General features: G+C 48.6%; 1 protein-coding gene across 4 annotated transcripts in view; it reads right to left on the bottom strand.

Moving 5' to 3' along the window:
- Positions 1-18,794, bottom strand: part of DIS3L2 (DIS3 like 3'-5' exoribonuclease 2) — a 184,017-nt gene that overhangs the window by 7,364 nt on the left and 157,859 nt on the right. For all 4 annotated transcript variants that reach the window (XM_027685729.1, XM_027685731.1, XM_027685732.1 and 1 more), the window contains 2 exons: positions 3,217-3,400; positions 1,971-2,057 (listed from right to left, as the gene is read on the bottom strand). In XM_027685729.1, coding sequence (XP_027541530.1) covers positions 1,971-2,057; positions 3,217-3,400 — 271 coding nt within the window. The remainder of the gene's footprint in view (positions 1-1,970; positions 2,058-3,216; positions 3,401-18,794) is intronic.

The raw sequence follows: 18,794 nt of genomic DNA, 5'->3' as shown, positions 1-18,794 counted from the left end.
TCCTTCCCTAAGGACTGGAGGTCATATGGATCCACTGCTGTAAGCACACACTGGGTTGGATTGGAAAGCTGCCCTGAAGACAGGAGGGCAGCATCTGCTCACCTGGCCGATGGCTTTGGGCAAGTCTGAAACTCCATTTACAAACTAAATTGCATAAGCATATCCCAGGATTGAGACTGATTTCTGCTTCTTATGGTTCATGCACCACTTCCAATAATGACAGCACCCCATCACACACAGGAGTAGTGCCCTCCTGGGGAGTGCCAGCAGATGGGAATGCTGCTTACCATCCAGACACAGGCTGCCCTGCAGGGCCAACAGGTTCAGCTGTAAACAGGGTTTTGCCTATTATGGGAGTGTGCCTGGCAGCAGGTTTGCCAGGTATGAGTGGACCTGAACTGATGGGCACTTTGATCTTCTGATGACAAAATGAGTCTAATTCCTGGCAAAATCAAGTCTCATGGAATATTTCCTTCAAAAATGCTTCTTTCTTCTTTCCCAAACTGTCTGTCAGGTATCTACTCTGCAGAAGACTTCATCCCCAAAACCTTGATATCTCTTTCACATACAGAGCTAACATGTATTCACAGGGCTAAATTTTAACAAGAGCCACTGTGAGGTATATCAGAGCACACCCACCACTTCTCCAACCAAAGTCTCAGGAGACCACAGAGGCAAAATCTCAGCAAGTCAGTGGGTCCCCAAAAGCCCATCTCCTCCTTGGTGCCACTGCAGAACAAAGTTGCATTCTCCTTGCTCATCCATCCTGGTCAATAGCCAGGCTTGCTCCATGTGCTTCTACTGGCAAAGCCTAGGCTTGTGCCAGTCAGCAGGACCAGAGAGGGACTCCAAGGAATGCATATCATCAGTGCACCTTCCACCAGAAAAGAAAGATGTAACAGAAAGGACCAAAATAACCCAAAGCAGGCCATGGGTTCTGGGACAACACAGCCAGCTCCAGAGGACACTCCCTGCTCTTTACAAAGCAGCACTCCTGAGCTGGGCACATAGATGAGGGGGGTGATTTACAAAACGGCTTCAGACCCCAATCCCAGTTGGAAGAAAGCATTAAGTCCCTGAAGCACAGCAGGACTTCAGGCAGCTGCTAATGAGTAAATGAAGCAAATAAGCTAATTAGAAGAGTGACAGTCAAATGAGTGATGTTGGGAAGATGATTCATTCCTGCAGTGATAAGCAGGCCACAGCAGAGAGACCATTTCCGGAACGTGCCCCTTCTCCCTGTGGGGTAGGACTTCCCTAAAAACAGGCTGTGCTATGCCCAGCTGCAAGTGCAGCTGATGAGTCACAAAAACTTTTTTTGATGGTGATAAACACCCAAATAAGTGTCCTGAGCTGCAGATGCACCAAACATGACAACTGGTGTCAGCAGCACAAGCCTCCATTGCAGTGATTGTCACAGAAAGCCACTTGGGCTGGAGGGAGACCAAAGGTTTTCCAGAATTTCCCTGATTCTAAAAGCAGATACCAGACTGTGCTTATGGCCAGTTCCACACCCCTACATCATCCTCACTCTTGATTCCTTCTTTGGACCAGTTGGGATACCATGGTGTGAAGAAATGGCACAAACATGAACCCTGGAGCCCACCACCAGCTTTTCACAGAGCAGGCTGGGTCCTTGTGAGTCTGCTGACACCCCACATGCAGCTTCAAGGGTAAAACATCCAAACACAGGATGTCCCAACAGGGACACTATGGAGGGCGAGGAAAGACTCAGCCCGACCCTGCCATCCAGTGAAGCTCTGTTGCTCAGGGGATACTCCCACTGCCAGCTACACAGTGCTGGAAGCACTGGGGGAAGCTGCTGGCAGCCCCAGAGCACCATGTTCAGTGTTCATTCACTCCCCCTGTGTGGAACAACCAGCTCAGTAACGCAGAAGGGGAGAGGATTGAAGACAGAGCCACAGCAGAAAGCTACAGCTACAGCCAGACGTGTCCAATGCTGTTCTCACCTGCATGGGCCTGGAGAACATGTAGGTCAGCACTTCTTTCCTTGCTCTGGAATACTTGTCAACACCAAATATTTCATTTAGGCTTTTCTGAAGGAGAAAAGAGAGAGCATTCAGTGTTGGCATGTTATGGTGGTAGAGTGACCCAGGCAGACCTCATTGAAGCAAACAGCAGCTTGTCAAAGCCAAATTCCTCCCTTTCCTGCAATTCCCCTCATAAGCAAAAGGTGCACATGAAACTGGGGTTTGCTGTGGTCCCAACAGCCCTGGCAGGACTGCACACAGAGTCCTGAGTACTGACCCACCTCTTGGGCTCAATGGCAGGGAGCACCCAGGGCACAGGGACTGCTGGCTCTGTCCCCAGTTGTGCAGTGTGCAAGAGTGCCCGTAAACCCTCTCCTGACCTGTGCCTGGCTCCCATCCAGCTACTGAGAGCTTCAGCACATGGACTAATGGGACTCTGGGGAGATGTGGATATGGGAGGTCACTGGCTGGGGCCAGCAGTGAGGAAGGGCTGGAGGGTTCAAAGTGCAGGAGAGGAGCTGAGTGAGCAACCCCGCGTCTGCTGACATAGCCTGGGCGCAGCCAGCAAGTGGGGAAAGCAGTCCCAGCTGATGGAGGGGTGTGCAGGAGGCTAGTGGGGATGGGATTAACAGAGGATTATCCACAGTCCAGTTGCTGCGAGTAAAGAAAATCCTGGAACCTGTGCTGTGCTGTTCAGCTGGAGTTCAGCCTCAGGACATGCTCAGCAGAGGAGTGGTCGGATACCTCTCGCACTGGCTGCATCTGACCTTTCCCAGAACTGCTCTCCAGTCCTTCCCAGTCACCCTGCTCCCCACCCAGCCCTCCCTGAGACCTGCAGCAGCCCAGACAGAAACACCCCCTTGCAGAGTTACTTTCCTTGCGGTATCGAGCAAATTCCCTGCTCAAGACATAGCTAGAGAAGGCAGAGAAGGAAATCTGGGTGTCCCAGTGAGTGCTCCTGCACTGAAACATCCTTCCCATTGCAGGGAGGGCAGCGCTGGGGTCACCTGCAAGGTCCTTCCTTCCCTGTTCTAACCTCTGTGCACAACATGGCAGATCAAGTAGTGAATGAGGGAGGTGTTTTGTTTTGGCATGGAATAGCTGCCAGCTTTGCTTGGGCAGAGAGGGACAGGGAATAAACCACACGCTGCCACAAATATGCCATTATGTAGCTGCCCCCCCTCTGCCCATATTGCCCTGCTGCCTGCCAGGCCAGTGCACTCACCTGCAGGGTCCCTGCACTGCTGAAGTCGATGTCAAGGCCGACTTGGTTGCAAAAGTCCATGAGGTCTTTCAGCAGCTTGGTTTGGGGTGGGGGGTGGCGGCGAAGGAAGGCCTGCTCGGGGAAGAAGCGGTAGATCCGATGGGCCACGGCCATGTTTGCCAGCAGCATGAACTCTTCCACCAGCCTGCAGCACGAGGGAAACAACCCCAGGCCCCAGTTAGAGAGGGGAGTCCCCTGGCAAGCCAAGCCAGTCCACAGTGATGGGAATTAACACGACACAGGGGGACAGGGGAGCAGCTTGTAGTTGCTGTCATAAGCACAGATTAGATGTGAGACTGCAGTAAATCCCCCCCAAATTCTCACTTTCTAGCTGAGGTTTCCCCAGGGACTCAGAGCAAGCTGTCCTGCTGGCACAGACAAGCAGAAGTCAGTGAAATATTGACAGCTTAAATTAGGATAAAATAATCTCCCTTTAGGTCATTTTATCTCCTGAAATGCTCGACAAGCAAAACAAACGCCGTGTGAAAGATAGCATGGAAAACAAACACACATCTCTGTCTTCCTGGGCCAGAGAAAACAGCGCCTTGCTCGCTCCCCATCCTGAGCTCGACATGTGTGGTCAGGCCCAGCCACCAAGCCCTGCCCCAAGCCAGCCTTCCACCCACAGCACAGCCCAGCCAGTCCCTGGGCAGGGCAAGCCACTGGCATCACTCAAGCAGGGCTGCCTTCGGCATCCAGGCAATGGTGAGCCCTCACCTTCCAGCTCTGAATGTACACGCATTGAATGTAAACCTCAAGGGCTACACACCGCTGAGGAAAGCAATCCCAGCACTAGGGATCATCTTTGGTGCATTTATGGGTTGTGCTACCAGCTGTAGGGCTGTGCCACAGGAGACTTGTTTAACTGGGCTTAGATAAGCAGAGAGATGTGCTTAACTGGGCTTCCTGCTATTTGCTGCATGTATTCCCAGGGCTCCTAACTGGTGCTAATTGCCAAAAAAGATAATAGATTTACAGAAGTAACCTCATCCTCCCAGCAATGCCTGAGCGAGCTGTGCCTGATTATGCCGGCTCAGCCCTGTCCTCCTGCAGGCAAAGCAGTGATTTTGCAGGGCTGGCTGGGGGACCAGGGCTGGAGCCAATAATCCTGCAGCTCCCAGCTGCACCAGCCACTGCTGGCGAGACTGGCCAGGGTGCTGTGCTCCTGGGGTACTCGCTACAGCAGCAACACATTCTCAGCCTGGGAGTACTTGCCAAGAACTCAAAAGGGAAAGGAAATAAAGACAAGCCCAGGGAAGGACTAAGTACCTGACAGTGATAATCTGCAGTAGAAATCTTAGTCTTTAATGGGAAGGAGCTCCCTTATCAAGAGCCTTGCGGTTTCTCCCAGAGTGTTTTGTGCCAGAGGCCAACGCTTCAGGCCCCACAGGGAGGGCAGGAGAGACACCCTGGCACAGGGGCAGTGTGGGCAGGGGGGAGCAGCACAGCCTAAATGGGAATGGGCTGCTCGCCCTGTCCTCGGGAACACCTGCCCATGGGGAGATGCTACCAGAGGCCAAGGGCTGAGTCGGGTGTGGGCAATGCCCGGCGGCCCGAGCAGGATCAGGACACACTCCTGAGGGACCACTTCCAAGAGGGCTGAGCCAGGCTCTTGCTGCTCCTGTGCAGCTGAGCCGGCAGATGGCAACCTCGGTCCCTCTATGGCCACCGGCTCCAGGGGGTGCGGGACAGAGTGGCCCGGGGTGCAGGACAGCGCTGGGCACCCTGGGGGTGGGGCAGCCGGAGGCACCCAGTGGGTTATGGCATGGCCATCCCTATCTCCTGTGGGTGACTCACCAGCTCTCACACCAGAGGCACGTGGGAACAGTGGCCTGAGGACAGGTGTGAGGCTGTGCCAGCCCACGATCACACCTGAGAAGCCCTTTCTGCCCAAGCCAGCTCGTAGCGAGGCACAAAAAACAGTGTGGGCTGTGAAAGGCAGTGCCTCTCCCTCCCTTGGGCTTTAGTGAAATGAAACAGGGAGACTTTTCCAGCTCTAGCCCCAGCTACACAGATGCATGCATGGGCAAAGGCTGGCCATGGAGTCCCTGCCCATTCCTCGAAATGTGGCCTCTATGGAGTGAGATGCAAACCCATTTTTAAGGACAAAGCAAAAAACAACTGTGAACAAAATCTCCTCTTAGGCACAGATATAATGGGCTCATCACATGTCCCAGAGACAAAACCTGCGAGTGCTCAAGCAGCTCCTGCCATTCCTGTTCCTGTTGAGCACTGGAGTGTGAAGCTTCATCTCTTACCTTCAGCGACACTTTGGGCTGGATGCAGTTTCCACCTGATTATTAAGTTCTGCATTTTGTTTTACCGCTCTGGGGCTTGGGCTTTTACAATTTCCTGGAGATATCCTTGTTCTGATGTTGTAGGTAGTACTGAATAGAAGCTCATACCTAAGCACGCTCCTGCCAGGGATGTTTTTACTCTTAAAGTAGAACTAACAGCCCATATTACCCACTTTACTCAGCGAAATCCCATCCTGGGGAGCACCCAGGAGTTTTGCATCCATGACAGGGTGTGGTGGATGTGACTGTAGATATTCAGAACTGAAAAAGTAGTCTTGCTCTCTCACTCAAAGGCGGGGGCAGGTTTTGGGAGACACGTCTGCAGTTTGGGCTTTCAAGGAGCAGGTAACACAGATAAGGCTGGACACTGTCCTGTACCTGGGGGGGAAAAGAAACCCCAGCATCTGATGGGTTTGTTTGTGTCAGCTGAGGTTAATGAACCCAGAGTGCTCTGGGAAGGCTGCAATGCCCTGTGGGCTGATGCCAAAACACTCTGCACAGACAGAGGGTCCTTCTCATCTCTGGATCACTGGGGGGTCATACCTTCACACCTTGCAGCAGTCCTGCAAGCTTGAAAGGGAAGAACAGTGTGGTGCTGCTCCATAGTAACTCCTAGCCAGATTTGTTCTAAACATCAGGAGTTAGTCCCCAGGGAGAGGAAAGCAGCTTCCAGAAGGCACAAGTCATAGCTGGCTAATCCAGAGCATGTGAGAGCCTGCCAGGGTCAGAGGAAACAGGCTGGGGACAGCGAAGGAGCTGGCACCTGTGCCTGGAGTTGAGCCACGTCATCTCCCAGCAGAGCAATGGAGTCTGTGGCTCAGGACATGAGGAGATAGACAAGATCTGCATCAAACAGCTCAATGTGGTGGTGTCATTGCATCTAAAAGGAAAACCTTACTCCCAAGAGGAGCTCACGCTGCATGGGATGTTGGTGACTCAGTAGGATGAGCCAGGGTTACAAAAGCCCACAACGCTGGCAAGGCTTCAGGTGCCGAGGAGCAGGAGGGCACAGCAAAGCTGCTGCCTTTCTGCCCTCCCCACATGGCCTTTTAGTTGCACTTTTAGCTCACCTCCTCATCAGGGCTTCAACTCAGCAAGCACTATGCTGTGGCTTGGAGAAAAGCAATGGATGCTGAGGCTAGTGGGAGCAGAGGCTGGCAGCAGCCTGGATCCACACCAGTGCCTGGTGCTGATGTTACTGGGAGCTGTGCTGAAGCCCTGCTAACTTGTCGGCAGGTCAAATGACAAGAGGTTTTGGTTTTGGGTTTTTTTTTTCCTTTTTCTTGAAACAGCCTAGCTTGGAGTCTGGCTCAGTACAGCTGGCAGACGGGAGTGCAAAGAAAAATATTTCATGGCTAAAAAAATGGAGACAGAAAGACTGGTCCATCTGAACACGCACTGAATGAATCCCATGTGAAATGCATTCTAACACCATCGCTACAGTTTCCTCTGGATTAGCTGAGCTATCCTTGGCTCCTGGCTCCATAAAATCTCATAAACAATTCGATCTGAACTTTTGCCCTTTCTGTGCTGATGTGAGGTTTCCTCTGCCATCCCACAGACAGGGCTAGAGGTCAGCAGGTGGCTGTCCCTCCCATAGGTGCCTGCAGATCCCAGCTGTCCTGTTCACCCAGGCTGCAGGAGAGAGCGTTTCCAAATCTGTTCAATGCATCATTTAACATGTGCACATGTGAGAGGGAGGAGAGGGAGTGATGGGATGGCTTGTGAGCTCTGTAACATGTACATCTCCTGTTGGGTCTTTCAATACTCTGATTTTTCTTATGAGTTATGTGGGTGAAACTCATAATCTGCCTTATGCAAGAGGTTAACTCAAGTGTATGGTTTACACTCATCTCTGAGTTTCAAACGTGATCAAGGCATACCAGCCCCTAAATCTCATCAACTGCTGGGGAGATTTCAGGTTCCTGAGGTGCTCTTAAATGCAGGTCTTGGTGCTTTTCAAAGTATCCTAAATGATGGTCACAGCTACTGTAGGCAAAAAGCCACCTGTAAAACCATCCAACTGAAGAGGACTGATGTAATCTCGATGGCAGCCCCAAACCCAAGCTACTGGGCTGTAACTCCTCTCAGACAGCTCCTGCCAGAGTCAAACATCCATGGGACATGGGAAGAGGAGCTACACACTCAGATCCTGGAATTGCTTTAGTAGCAGCATTACCATTTGCTCTGTAAAAGGTTAGGTAGACACTTCCCAATCTCTTGATAGCAACCTTGAAAAAATATCGACAGCCTTAGCAAGTTGTTTGGTTGATGGCAAATAAAATACTGGTTTCTCATGCCAAATCTCTCCAGAGCAAAGCAGGGCAAGTAAAATGTCTATTTGGCTGCTTGTCTCCATGGCAATACAGCCAGGCTATACAGCAGCCATTGAAGTGCCCACTCTCCCTGATTAACTTGACAAACGACATTAGCTAAGCAAGGTTCGCTGAAAGGGAAAGACAAGGAGTACTTTGCTTGCAATCCAGTAAGTGCAGGAAGGAGGCAGGCAGCTTAAAGAGAAATGTCACTAAAACATCTGCTGTTCCACCAGTGTAACAGACCCACAGGCTTCAGAGCCAACAGCAGTGAGGTGGGGCTGGACACGTGAACACAGCTCTTCCCCCATGCTGCCATCTTCACCTCCATCCCCTTTGCAAGATGTAACTGATGGGTGCATGCAGGTGTTGGAAGAGTTATCACAGCTGAGGTGTGAGAGACAAACCCAAAACACCATGCAGCTCCCCTATGGCAGGGTCTTTTGCTTTTGACAGGCTGAAGAAGTTGGTCTTTTCATCATGTGTAGCTCATTGTGGAAACCTGCTCCCAAAGGGACAGAGCTGAACTCTTCTGATCTGGAGTCTGAGCTCCCCTTGGTCCCTCTGGCTGGGTGAGCTGCCACCAGGTAAATCCCCAGTAGCTTTCCAGCAACTCAGACTTGAGCCAAATGTAACCACGCATTTCTGTAAAGGTTACCAAACTTCTTTCTCCTAACCCATCACAAAATCCCATCTGCTCCTCTCCATCTTGCCTCTCCCTCACAGCACGTGCTCCTTCCTGCACAGGAGGAGAAAAAAGCACGGGAAAAAAGCTTTTGCTGTTCAAACTCCTTCCCATCTATGGATGGATTTACCATCCCAGCTCAGCATGGATTTGTGCTTCAACCTGCAGTCAAGACTTCTGGTTTCTCAACCCATATCTATGTGCCTGCCTCAGGTGTCCAGCTCCACACTGGGTCCAAACAGGGTTAGGACGGTATAGCTTTGAAAGCATCACACTTGGTCTGTGTTTGAACCAAACAGTGCCACTGGAGGCAGCCCTGATGTGTTTGTGTGTGTCTGAGAGGGCTCTAAAGACACTGATGGATATATATCCTCTTGCTAAGGGCAGTACACTGCTGAGAGCCTTTGCTCTCTGCTGGCTTGGAGGGGATTATAGTTACAGCACACTCTCATAATAAACAGATCTACAGCCACCTCCTGGGAATGGGACTCTAAATCCTGCTGCATTTGCCCAGAAAAAAGTCACCTTCCACAAAAGGCTGCAAACAGTCCTGTGCACATCCAACAGCAGCAGCAGCTGAAGGAAAGTGGTAAAGAAACAGCACCACGGTTCAACCAACAAACCCTCTCCAGGGTGTTAAGTCCAAAGACGCTGGATGTGGTACGACTTTTTCTTCTTTTCTTTAAATCATGTTCGTTTATTTTTGATTACAGCTCTTCCATGAAGCAAAGGAACTTGAGAGGTTTCTATAAAAGCTCTTCTAAAAGCAACATTACCTAATCCCGCATCTCCTGAGAGCACAGCCAATGACAGAATCATGCTCTTTGGCGAGTAGCTGGACCGGCACTTGCAATGCTCTTTTCCACGCAAAATTCTGCAAGAACAGTGTACTGCCTTCCTGGTGACACTCTGCCTAACCTACCAACAGGAGCATCTTCAGCCATCCACTCTGGAGCAGCACTGCTGCTTGAAGAGTTCTGAAAATCAAATCCCGTTATCCAAAAAAACTGGATTGCAGTGTTACATACGAGCCTTGCAATGTTGGTGTGGAGCTCGTGTTGCCAATGACAGTTGCCAAAAGACCAAAAGACCTACTTTTTTTCTGAAAGAAAAAGTAGTAAAAGGCAAGAACGCTGGCGGTTCCTGGCTTGATGAAAGTCATTTGTGCTCCTCTCGCAGCTAGCAGTAGCCTTGTACAAAGCATAGCTGAATAATGGAATTACTCCACTTTCTGAGATTGCTCAATTAGCTCTTGGTTAAAACTGCTACCACTGAAACTTGATGAGAATAGCAGCTCTGAGGCAGTTTTAGATTCATTTCTTACTAAGCAAGAATGGCTTTTCCCTCTAATGAACTCCCTTTCTGGGGTATAAAGAATGCCCTTTTCATTTGTTATGGTGCCTTCCCAGTAATAGATGACTACAACACAAATGCATGGGAGGGTTCTCTGAATACAAATGTCACTTACAGATCACGCTCACACCTTGAGGCTGGAAATGCCATGAGACCACTCTCTTTGCTTTACCCAAATTATCTGCGGTACGGTGGAAAACTGTTTTAAGCTCTCAGTATTGAAGCTGGCTCCTGAAGGCATTTGGCATGATTAGGAATTAATTGCCTAAAGCCTGATGTACTGGTTTGCACACAGGGATTTAGACCACTAGAAAAACCTCAGCCTGAGTTCCTCTGAAATTATCGACACCGCTGTGCAGCCCCGTTACCTGAAAGTGCTGCCCTGATCTGGCAGCTCGATGTCAGGGTGGATGTCGGGGCGCTGGACGGCACAAGCAGCCCCGGAGCCCTCAGCACCTCCTGGCTCTCAGCTGTGTGGGTGAAAAATGCACCCTGCCTGGCCTGGAGCTCCTCACCTTCATCTGTGGTTTGTATGGAAGTCAACACCTGCCTGCCCTACCACCCTTCATCCCATCTTGATCAAAATGGCAATGGAAACACCACTGGACTGAAGAGTGAGTGTTGCAGAGGACACAGGCTCTGCGGGCTACGCCTCTTCATTAAATGTTAATATATCTGCAGTCTGCTCCTTTTCATGCAAATTGGCAACAACCTTCAGACTCCTGGCATGACACTGAAGTGCCCTCTGTGCCAAAACAGCACCTTCAGCTGCTGTGGGCCAGGGATGAAAGTTTAGACCTGCACACATATGCCAGGCCCCACAGGACATGGAGGCACCACTTCAGCAGGCTCCCTCAGTCCCAGCTCCAGCATTTTCCACAATTTTCTCAGGACTATCACATTTTTGAGCCCAGGGCAGAGGACCTTGGGATGGGGCAGAGGAGAGGGGAGATACCTCACAACCAGCCAGACTGGCAGTCCACATTCCTGAGACGTGCAGTCTGATATACCACTGGCTCCGAAAGCACAGCTTATGACAAGACACATAATATTAATGTCATCCAGAGTCTGGCTAAGAGGGGAATGGAAAGAATTCCTGAATGAACGCAGACAGCCCCTCTGCTGACGGGAAAGTCTCCGGCCCCACACATCAGGCCAGCACTGTCTGTTATCAGGCTGCATTTCCCACTGAAAGGAGGAAGCTGGAATGAAAGGCACTTTTCCTCACCATTAAAAGTTTATACAAGTGATTTATGGGTCAGAAAAATTAGAAGCTCGTCGCTGAGTGCTCCATACAGCAGCGTGTGATACGTGGCTGCTGACCAGAAATGCCAAGACCCATTAGGTGGAAGCAAAGGGCAGCACGATGCAAAGTTAAAGATGCTTTTTGCCGATTTAATTAATTAGCTGGGTCTTTTCTCCATCCCCTGCAGCCTTCATTAATGTAACATTGAAGTGAAGAAATATTAACAATTCAGACAACACATTAATATTAACACAACACCTGCAAAATGCAAATGTAAGTCCATTAGGTAAACATGATCTTAAGCCATCAAGGCAGAAATAACATTCTGACATTTTGTAGCACAAGTATCCTGCAGAGATACTGTCCATCACTTATGCTCCATTATAAAGCCATGGCCCCTGGTATGTGGGGGGCTCCTCATCTGTTACTAGTCCCTGAAAGGATGAGAAAAACTTACATTTCCATTAAGACATTTGCCTGTTCCATATGCAAAGTGTCTTACTAAAGCCATGTCATGAACCAGAAAGATCAAAAGCGATCTTTAAAAGGATTTTTTCTCTGTGCTGGCAGGGATAGAGATAAAACCTGAATCTGATAGCTTGTAAATATTAACCTACACTTGGGATCGCTCCAAAACATGAGCTTTCTATTACGGTGGTTCCATCTGAGATAAGTTTTCATTAAGGGAGAAACAAACAGTTAATCACCCGGAGAACTGATAGTGCCGTAGGGAGTCAGAGACTGCTAGAACCAGCCTTCCTGTTCCACATTCCCCATCAGCTAATGCTCTCCCAGACATTCCTGCTGAGGAGACATTCACACCCTGTGTGTGTTTCTCCTTTCAGCCTTTGGATGTTTTTTTCCAGTTTACCTGGCATTAAAGAGTTGATTATTTCCAAAGCAGGAGACAATCTGATGGACAAAGGGGAAATAAAGAATAATGGATGAACATCTCAGACTAGAAGCATATTCTGAGATGGTCAGTGACTGGGAGAGCATCCATCTACCAACCAGGATGTGACCCAGGGACAAACAAGCAGGGGCCTGTAGAAGCTCATGAAGAGATGAACAACAAAAGATAATTCAAAAAAAGTTTTAAATACCAAAAACATGGAAAGTAATCTAAATAATATGGCATCCAAAGCACTGGTGGCACAACAACTCAACGTTCACCCCCTTATGTTCATGAAGTGCAAGTCAGGTAGTGACTTGCTAAGTAATATCCTCTTTTGCTGCAAGTCTCTGGTCCAAGCAATGCAGGATAACCAAAGTTTGGATCAGATTGGCCTTTTCCAATTGAGTTCTAGCAATCTCCAAGGTCAACTTTCTTACAGCCCCTCTGGGTGCCTGTTCCAGTTCTTAACCACACTCACAAGTGTTGTTTGGGCTTTATAGGAAGAGACCTGCAGGAGAAGCAATCACCCAGACTGGCCAGCCTTCAGCAAGGGCCTTGCCAGAGGAGGAATGCTCAGGAGAAGTTGGCTACAGATCAAGGGAATTAGAATGACCACTGGGACCAGTGGTTCTGAGAAGATCCGTGTCAGAAAAACACACTCCGCTTAACGAGGTCCCCAGCAGACAACACCTAAAGGCAGCTGCTCACTGCTTGTGGGATGCTCTGCTGGGGGTGCTGCTTTCCAGGCAAGGCCACGGAGCAGGGCTCCCAGCACTGCCCTGGTTCAGCCTCAGATTTGCAGTTGTAGCACTGAGTGTGGGCAGGTTAAGGGGAACAGTTGTATCAATACCGAGCGAGGGATCCAGCTGGCTCCGGCTGTATTATTCTTGGTCTGAAACAATTGCAAAGCATAACACATGAACCTTCTGGTTACCAGGACTTTCAAAGACATGGAAACCCTAAGGGGAGGGGAGCAAGGTATTGGGGACACTGACAGCAGATCGGGGTTAAAACAACCAATAGAAGTTGGCAGGGAGATGAAAGGGAAATGGGCAACACAGAATTTGGAGGTGATGTTTTCTAAATATCCTACTGAAATACTCTGGACAACTTCTGTTTTCAAGCAGCCTCTTGGCAGATTAAAACATCCCAGAAGGTTTTATATCCAGCTCCTACAATCTTAAACTAAATATTAGGTGAGAAAAACATGCTGCTAAAGGAAAGTCAGACATAGCCCTGAGTGAAAAACAATGATCAGGAGAATGAACATATTGGGTTTGTTGAATATACAATCAGCATCAGTTTCCTTGCCCAAAAAATAAAGCCAAGGGAATAAAATGCAGAGATGAGCAGAATGGAAAAGCTGTAGGAAATTTAGGCAATCTCCCCCCCGCCCCATCTTTCCCAGGCAGGACTCTCACCCTGCCTGGCCTCAGCAGATAGGTTTGGAGCTTCGCCGGGAATTCCTGACAGAGACTTACCCCCTCTGCAGCAGGACAGGCTCAAGGTACAATAGGTCTTTTCCATCTGTAACTTCTCTCTCTCGACTTTTATGTGCATTGATTCAAAAGCTATTTGATTTACTGACGCAGGGGCTGTGAAGAGTCTAGCTTGGTCTAAGGACAGCCTGAGGTTAAAGGCAGCAATGCAATTTCACCACCACGTCCATTACAAGAAAACGTTCAGATCTGGATTTACAGTCATGTTGCAGCGAGCCCACACATCGTGGCAGGCTGAAATCACCCTCATTTACACAACAGGATTGAGGACAAACTGCCGAACACCCTCCTGGAGCTGGGCACACAATGGAAAAAGCCAAGCAGCATGGATGGGAGTGGGTGCTGAACGGCACCTCGCTGCCAGAGAGGAGGATGTGCGGCCCTGGTGACAGAGAGTTGTTTGTCTCCAGCTGGAGCTACTTACAGCCAGATGGCAGATGAGGATAGATAAGGCAGTTTCAGTGAGATCATAACAGGTAAGGATGGGTCGCATCATCTAAGCAAGAAAGAATCATATCCTTAAAGTCCAGAGATGGATATGACAACTCTCCAGAGCTGGATTAGTAGAAAAGGACTTTGTTTCACATCACGGTCCCTCTACTGAAATCACATGAAAGTGAGAACAAGTTCTGTTGATACTGAGGTCTGCAAAACCTCACACACTGCTGGGTAAAGTTAGCAAATGTCTCTGTCCCTGGATCTCAATTCAGTGAATAATCTGGTTACTCCTGCTAATTCCTCCACTGATTTTTATGGATCCCTCAGCTGCATTTAAGAGCAGAGAAACCAAAGATAAATCCAAAATGATACCCTGAATTGCTCCTTTTTCACTAGATCAAGGCAAGTTTGGTTAAAATAAAGACCCAGGTGTGATGAAAAAGAATTCTTGCTATGTTACCTTCCAGGCTCTGCAACCAGAGTTCAGCAGCACAGACCAACCTCCTGAAAAAATCTACCATCACCAAAAAGCAGACATACAGACCTGTCAGCATATTTGTGCTGCTGAAAGCAACCAGTCTAAGCACTGGATTGTGATAAGATTTGCAACACTGTCATCTTGCAAAGCCTTGGCAGTGCCTTTTAATCCTTGAAAAGGAGCACTTCAGCCATCAGTTCTTGCCTTTATATATTAATGTAGCAAAGCCAAAACAACAACCTCTCTTGGAGCACGGGGCATATCCTAAGATGCCCTGGAGTTTTCTTGTCCTACAGACATTGAGTAGTAATCTCCAAATGACAAAACAGAAATAAAATCATATATCCTCATGCTTTGGTGAGCCTCCAGTCCAGGCCTGACAGATACCTGGCTCTATGTGCTGCACCTCTCAGATTACTTAACCCTTGAATGAACAGGGAAGATGTACATTTAGAAGAAGAAAGCCCAGTTTTATCCCTTTCCCCCTTCAAATCCACTTTAAAGCTCTTTCGGTGAACCCTGCTAACTCTTGTGCAAAGATCCTTTTCCCCTTTTAAGGCAGGTGTACCCTGCCTGCAGATCTGGTACTGTGTAAACCAACCTATAATCAAAAAACCTGCAAATTCTCTCAGTGACCTCAGGCTCAGAATCAGGTATTGATCTGCTGGTTCTTCCTGTTCCTTCCCTCATCATTTCCTGCAACTGGGAGGATAGAGGAAACACTACCTGTGCTCCTGATTCCTTAATCAGTCACCTCAAAGCCCTGAAATATCTCTTGAATGCCATTGGACTTCTTGTTGAAAGTTCATCGCTGCCTACCTGAAAAATCCATAATGGATAATATCCGAGGGCTGTACCAGGGTGGAAAGTTTTCTCTTCACATCTTTAACCTGGGCCCCAAGGAGGCAGCAGACTTCCCTAAGGAGTGGGTCTGGTCTGCTTATTGGGCCTTCAGCTCTCTACCAAGGGTTATTCAATAAAATGGAGTAAAAGCTTTGGGAGCTTCCTCCAACTGATCAACCTGTTAAATCCAGACAGCTGAGGAAGACAGCTGACCCAACAGGGACAAACCCTTTCCTGACCCAAGAGGGGACAAACCCACCCAGAACCACTGCCTGCAGCAGCAAGGTGACTGTGCCAAGAGGTGTTAAGAGAAAGGGGGCACATGCTAGTTAAAACAGACAATCCAAGTACCTGGGAAAGGGCAGGGATTACAAGAACCTGGTAACTCACCACAGGGGATATAAAAGCTTCTGTTACTGCCCACATTTCACGTGCTCACATTTGCTGTCTGGACACGACAGACACCAGAAGCTTCTGTGAATGCTTGTGGAAGCTTGTCCCTCTGTAGCAGGAGAGGTACCAACCCCATGTCAGCCTGAGCTTGCTCCACAACACACCAAGACAGATTCCACACAGAAAGGAAACAGTTTGAGAGTGATGCATGGATGAGCTGAATGTGAAAGCATGGGAAATACAGCTTTTGGTACGTGCAATCCAGGCACATTATACCCTCTTTGAAACTCACTCTCCCATTGTTATTTAACATCCTGCAAGTTTCAGCCAGAGACGCAGTCTCCCATCCGTGCCCCAAACTGGCCTGGGTATGGCTGGGAAGAAGAAAGAGAGCTTGAAATGAACTGTGGAAAGATTTAAGTGCTCTAACTGCTGCTTTCCAATACAATTTTCCACTTGGGGCAGGGGAAGGGAAGGAGGAAAGCCTGACAGTAGTTTAGAGCCAGTCACAATTGTGACAGGTTCTTCTTTTCCATTTCCAACCAGCTCACAGGCAGAAGGAGCACTTTAACTTCCATTAATTATCACAGCCTTATTTCAGCCTAGGGTTTCAGAGCAGCAGTGGCAAATTCTTAGGACCTGCTAGGAGCAGGTCCTGCCTCAAATTGTGTGCTACTCTGCTCAGTACAGTAAAACTCTGTCATTCAAGAAACAAAGCTATTGCAACTCTCCCTAGAGTACCTCAGTTTGCAGCCAACGGCATCTCCCACAGGCAGCATCAGTACTGTCAAAGAGGATCACACAAACAAATTCTTGCACTCCAGACTCTGAGAACAGGTTAATAGCCATTTAACAGACGGATCTGTTGCATTCCCAAACTGTACACACAGAAAAAAAAAGGAGCTTAACAGAGGAATACATGACTTCTGCCTCCTCCCTGACTATCAGACACTCCTGTTGTAACTCTACCACCATGTGAAATGTATTGCATTTATCAGTACCGATTACTGGATATGCAGCTTCAAAGTGTGCACATGGTGCTTAGGGAGATGCAGGCAGCTTGAACACACAGCCCTCACACAGCTGGGGCAACACTATTATGAAATATTGTTGTGTGGTTTCTCCCACTTCTTGGCTTCATCACAAACTATCAATGAATATTATAAAAAAATAGCTGCAACTGACATGTGCCTGTGCAGGGATAAGATGCCCTAGCTCAGCATTTCAGCCCACGCTGCCCCATGTCCCTTCCTGCTTCTCTGCCAACAGGACTGATCCATGCTCTGCTGGCCTCCTCTGCTGAGACCCAGACTCAGTCCCTGCTCCCACCCACTCCCTGTGCCTGGCTGCAGGTACCATCCCTTCATGCTCAGTGATGACATGATATGTCACTCTCCCTTCCCCAGTTGATACTAGACCTTTGCAGAGCTGTCCCCTCTGACACTCATAGCTCGCAAACCACTCACAGGTATTTTTTAGGATTACCCTTTGGCACTGAGTAATGAAAGGAGGGAGATGCTGCTGCTGCATGCAGCCAGACCTCTTCCCAGTCACCCTACAGTCACCCCAGGAGATCCCGGTGAGCAGCTGTCTTGCGGTTCAGGTGCTTTGTGGTTCTGAGTGGAAAACAAGCCCAGCCACAAACAAGGTATTCATTTCCCTGCCTGCACACCTGGAAGAGCTGATGGCTCCAGCTGTGGCAAATTTTCCAGTACAGAGCAGGTAGAAGCAAGGCGGTGTGCTTCTATGCCCTAAAAGAGGAAGGAGGACTGACTATAAGTTCAAATTTAGACTGATTGGGATATATTGTGCCAGGATGCCAAGGTTCACACTGCAGCTCCACATTCAGCTCTGAGTCACACGGGAAGCAGCCTGGGGAGCAATTACTGGTATACAAATGCTCTTGAGCTGCAACAAGAGGAAGGCAAGGAGTTTCCCATCAACACTCCTTGAAGTCTTTATCTTGTCCACTTAGGCTTGGGAGGACACTTCCTTCTGCTTAGACAAGTGAAGGCTTGGCAGAGCATCTGCTGGGGGGCCAGAGATGCTGGAGGAGAAGTGACCAGCGACTGTGAATCAGGGGTGAGCAGCAGCCACAGCAGCACAGCAGGTTCATCCTGACAGCATCATCCCACTCCCATGCCAGCACTCGTGACTGCAGGAACTACGCTGCATTAGGAACAAGCTGTTCCTCTAATTTAGTCTTCATGACTCCTCTGTTAAAGATTTTCCTGAAACTGTCTGGGGCTTTGACTAGCCAAATGCACTTTTACATCTGACTTCAGTCCTCTAGCTGCCACTGCACTATGCCCTGCAGCCCAGCCTGGGCTACAGAGAGCCACGGGGAAGGAGGAAACTCTGAACCACAGCCTGATCCCAAAACGAGGTCTGCAGCTCTCCACACTTTAATCCTTTCCCCTGCATCCTCACACACATAAGCTTTTTATTTTAGCAATCACAGACTACTCTAGGACCGAAGGGGAAAAACATAACAGCAATGCACGCCCGGTTGTTCATTTTGTATGTGCTGACAGTCTCACTTTAATTCTACTTTCCACGTTTAAGGTGTTAATGGGAACCTTGATGCATTTCAGAGGGAACATGCACAGATAGAAGACAGATGAACGAGTCTAAAACCCTGCTTCCAAATTTCATATCAAGTGCTGGATTTGTTTATATCCATATGATACAATCTCCATAAAAGCAATCAACCACCACCAAAAGGAGATGTTTCAATATCTGCACAGCTTTCACAAAGACTAGGCATTAGGTTTTCTTTTATGATGCAGAATAATATAATGGATTCCTTCCACAGGTTCCCAAATGTTGTTATTAAGTATTGCTTCTCTAATAAAATATGCTGCAACATACAGCAGTACATGATGTGGCATTGACACGAGTCTTTTCTCTATATAGGACTTTCTGGCTTTTAAACAAATCTGTCTCTTCTATACACTACAGAAGCACAAGATGAGTAATTATGTTCTCTGCTTAATAATGTTTTTGCACTGGCCAATTTAACAGCTAATCTCCACAAACCTCTGAGATAGTCCCCCAGCAGCTACATTTGCATGTTGTAATCAAGTCTTGCTATTAA

This window comes from Neopelma chrysocephalum, unplaced genomic scaffold, assembly GCF_003984885.1.
Source record: "Neopelma chrysocephalum unplaced genomic scaffold, ASM398488v2 Primary Assembly neopelma1_69, whole genome shotgun sequence".
Lineage (NCBI taxonomy): Eukaryota > Metazoa > Chordata > Aves > Passeriformes > Pipridae > Neopelma > Neopelma chrysocephalum.
This window is presented reverse-complemented; position numbering and strand designations above follow the sequence as displayed.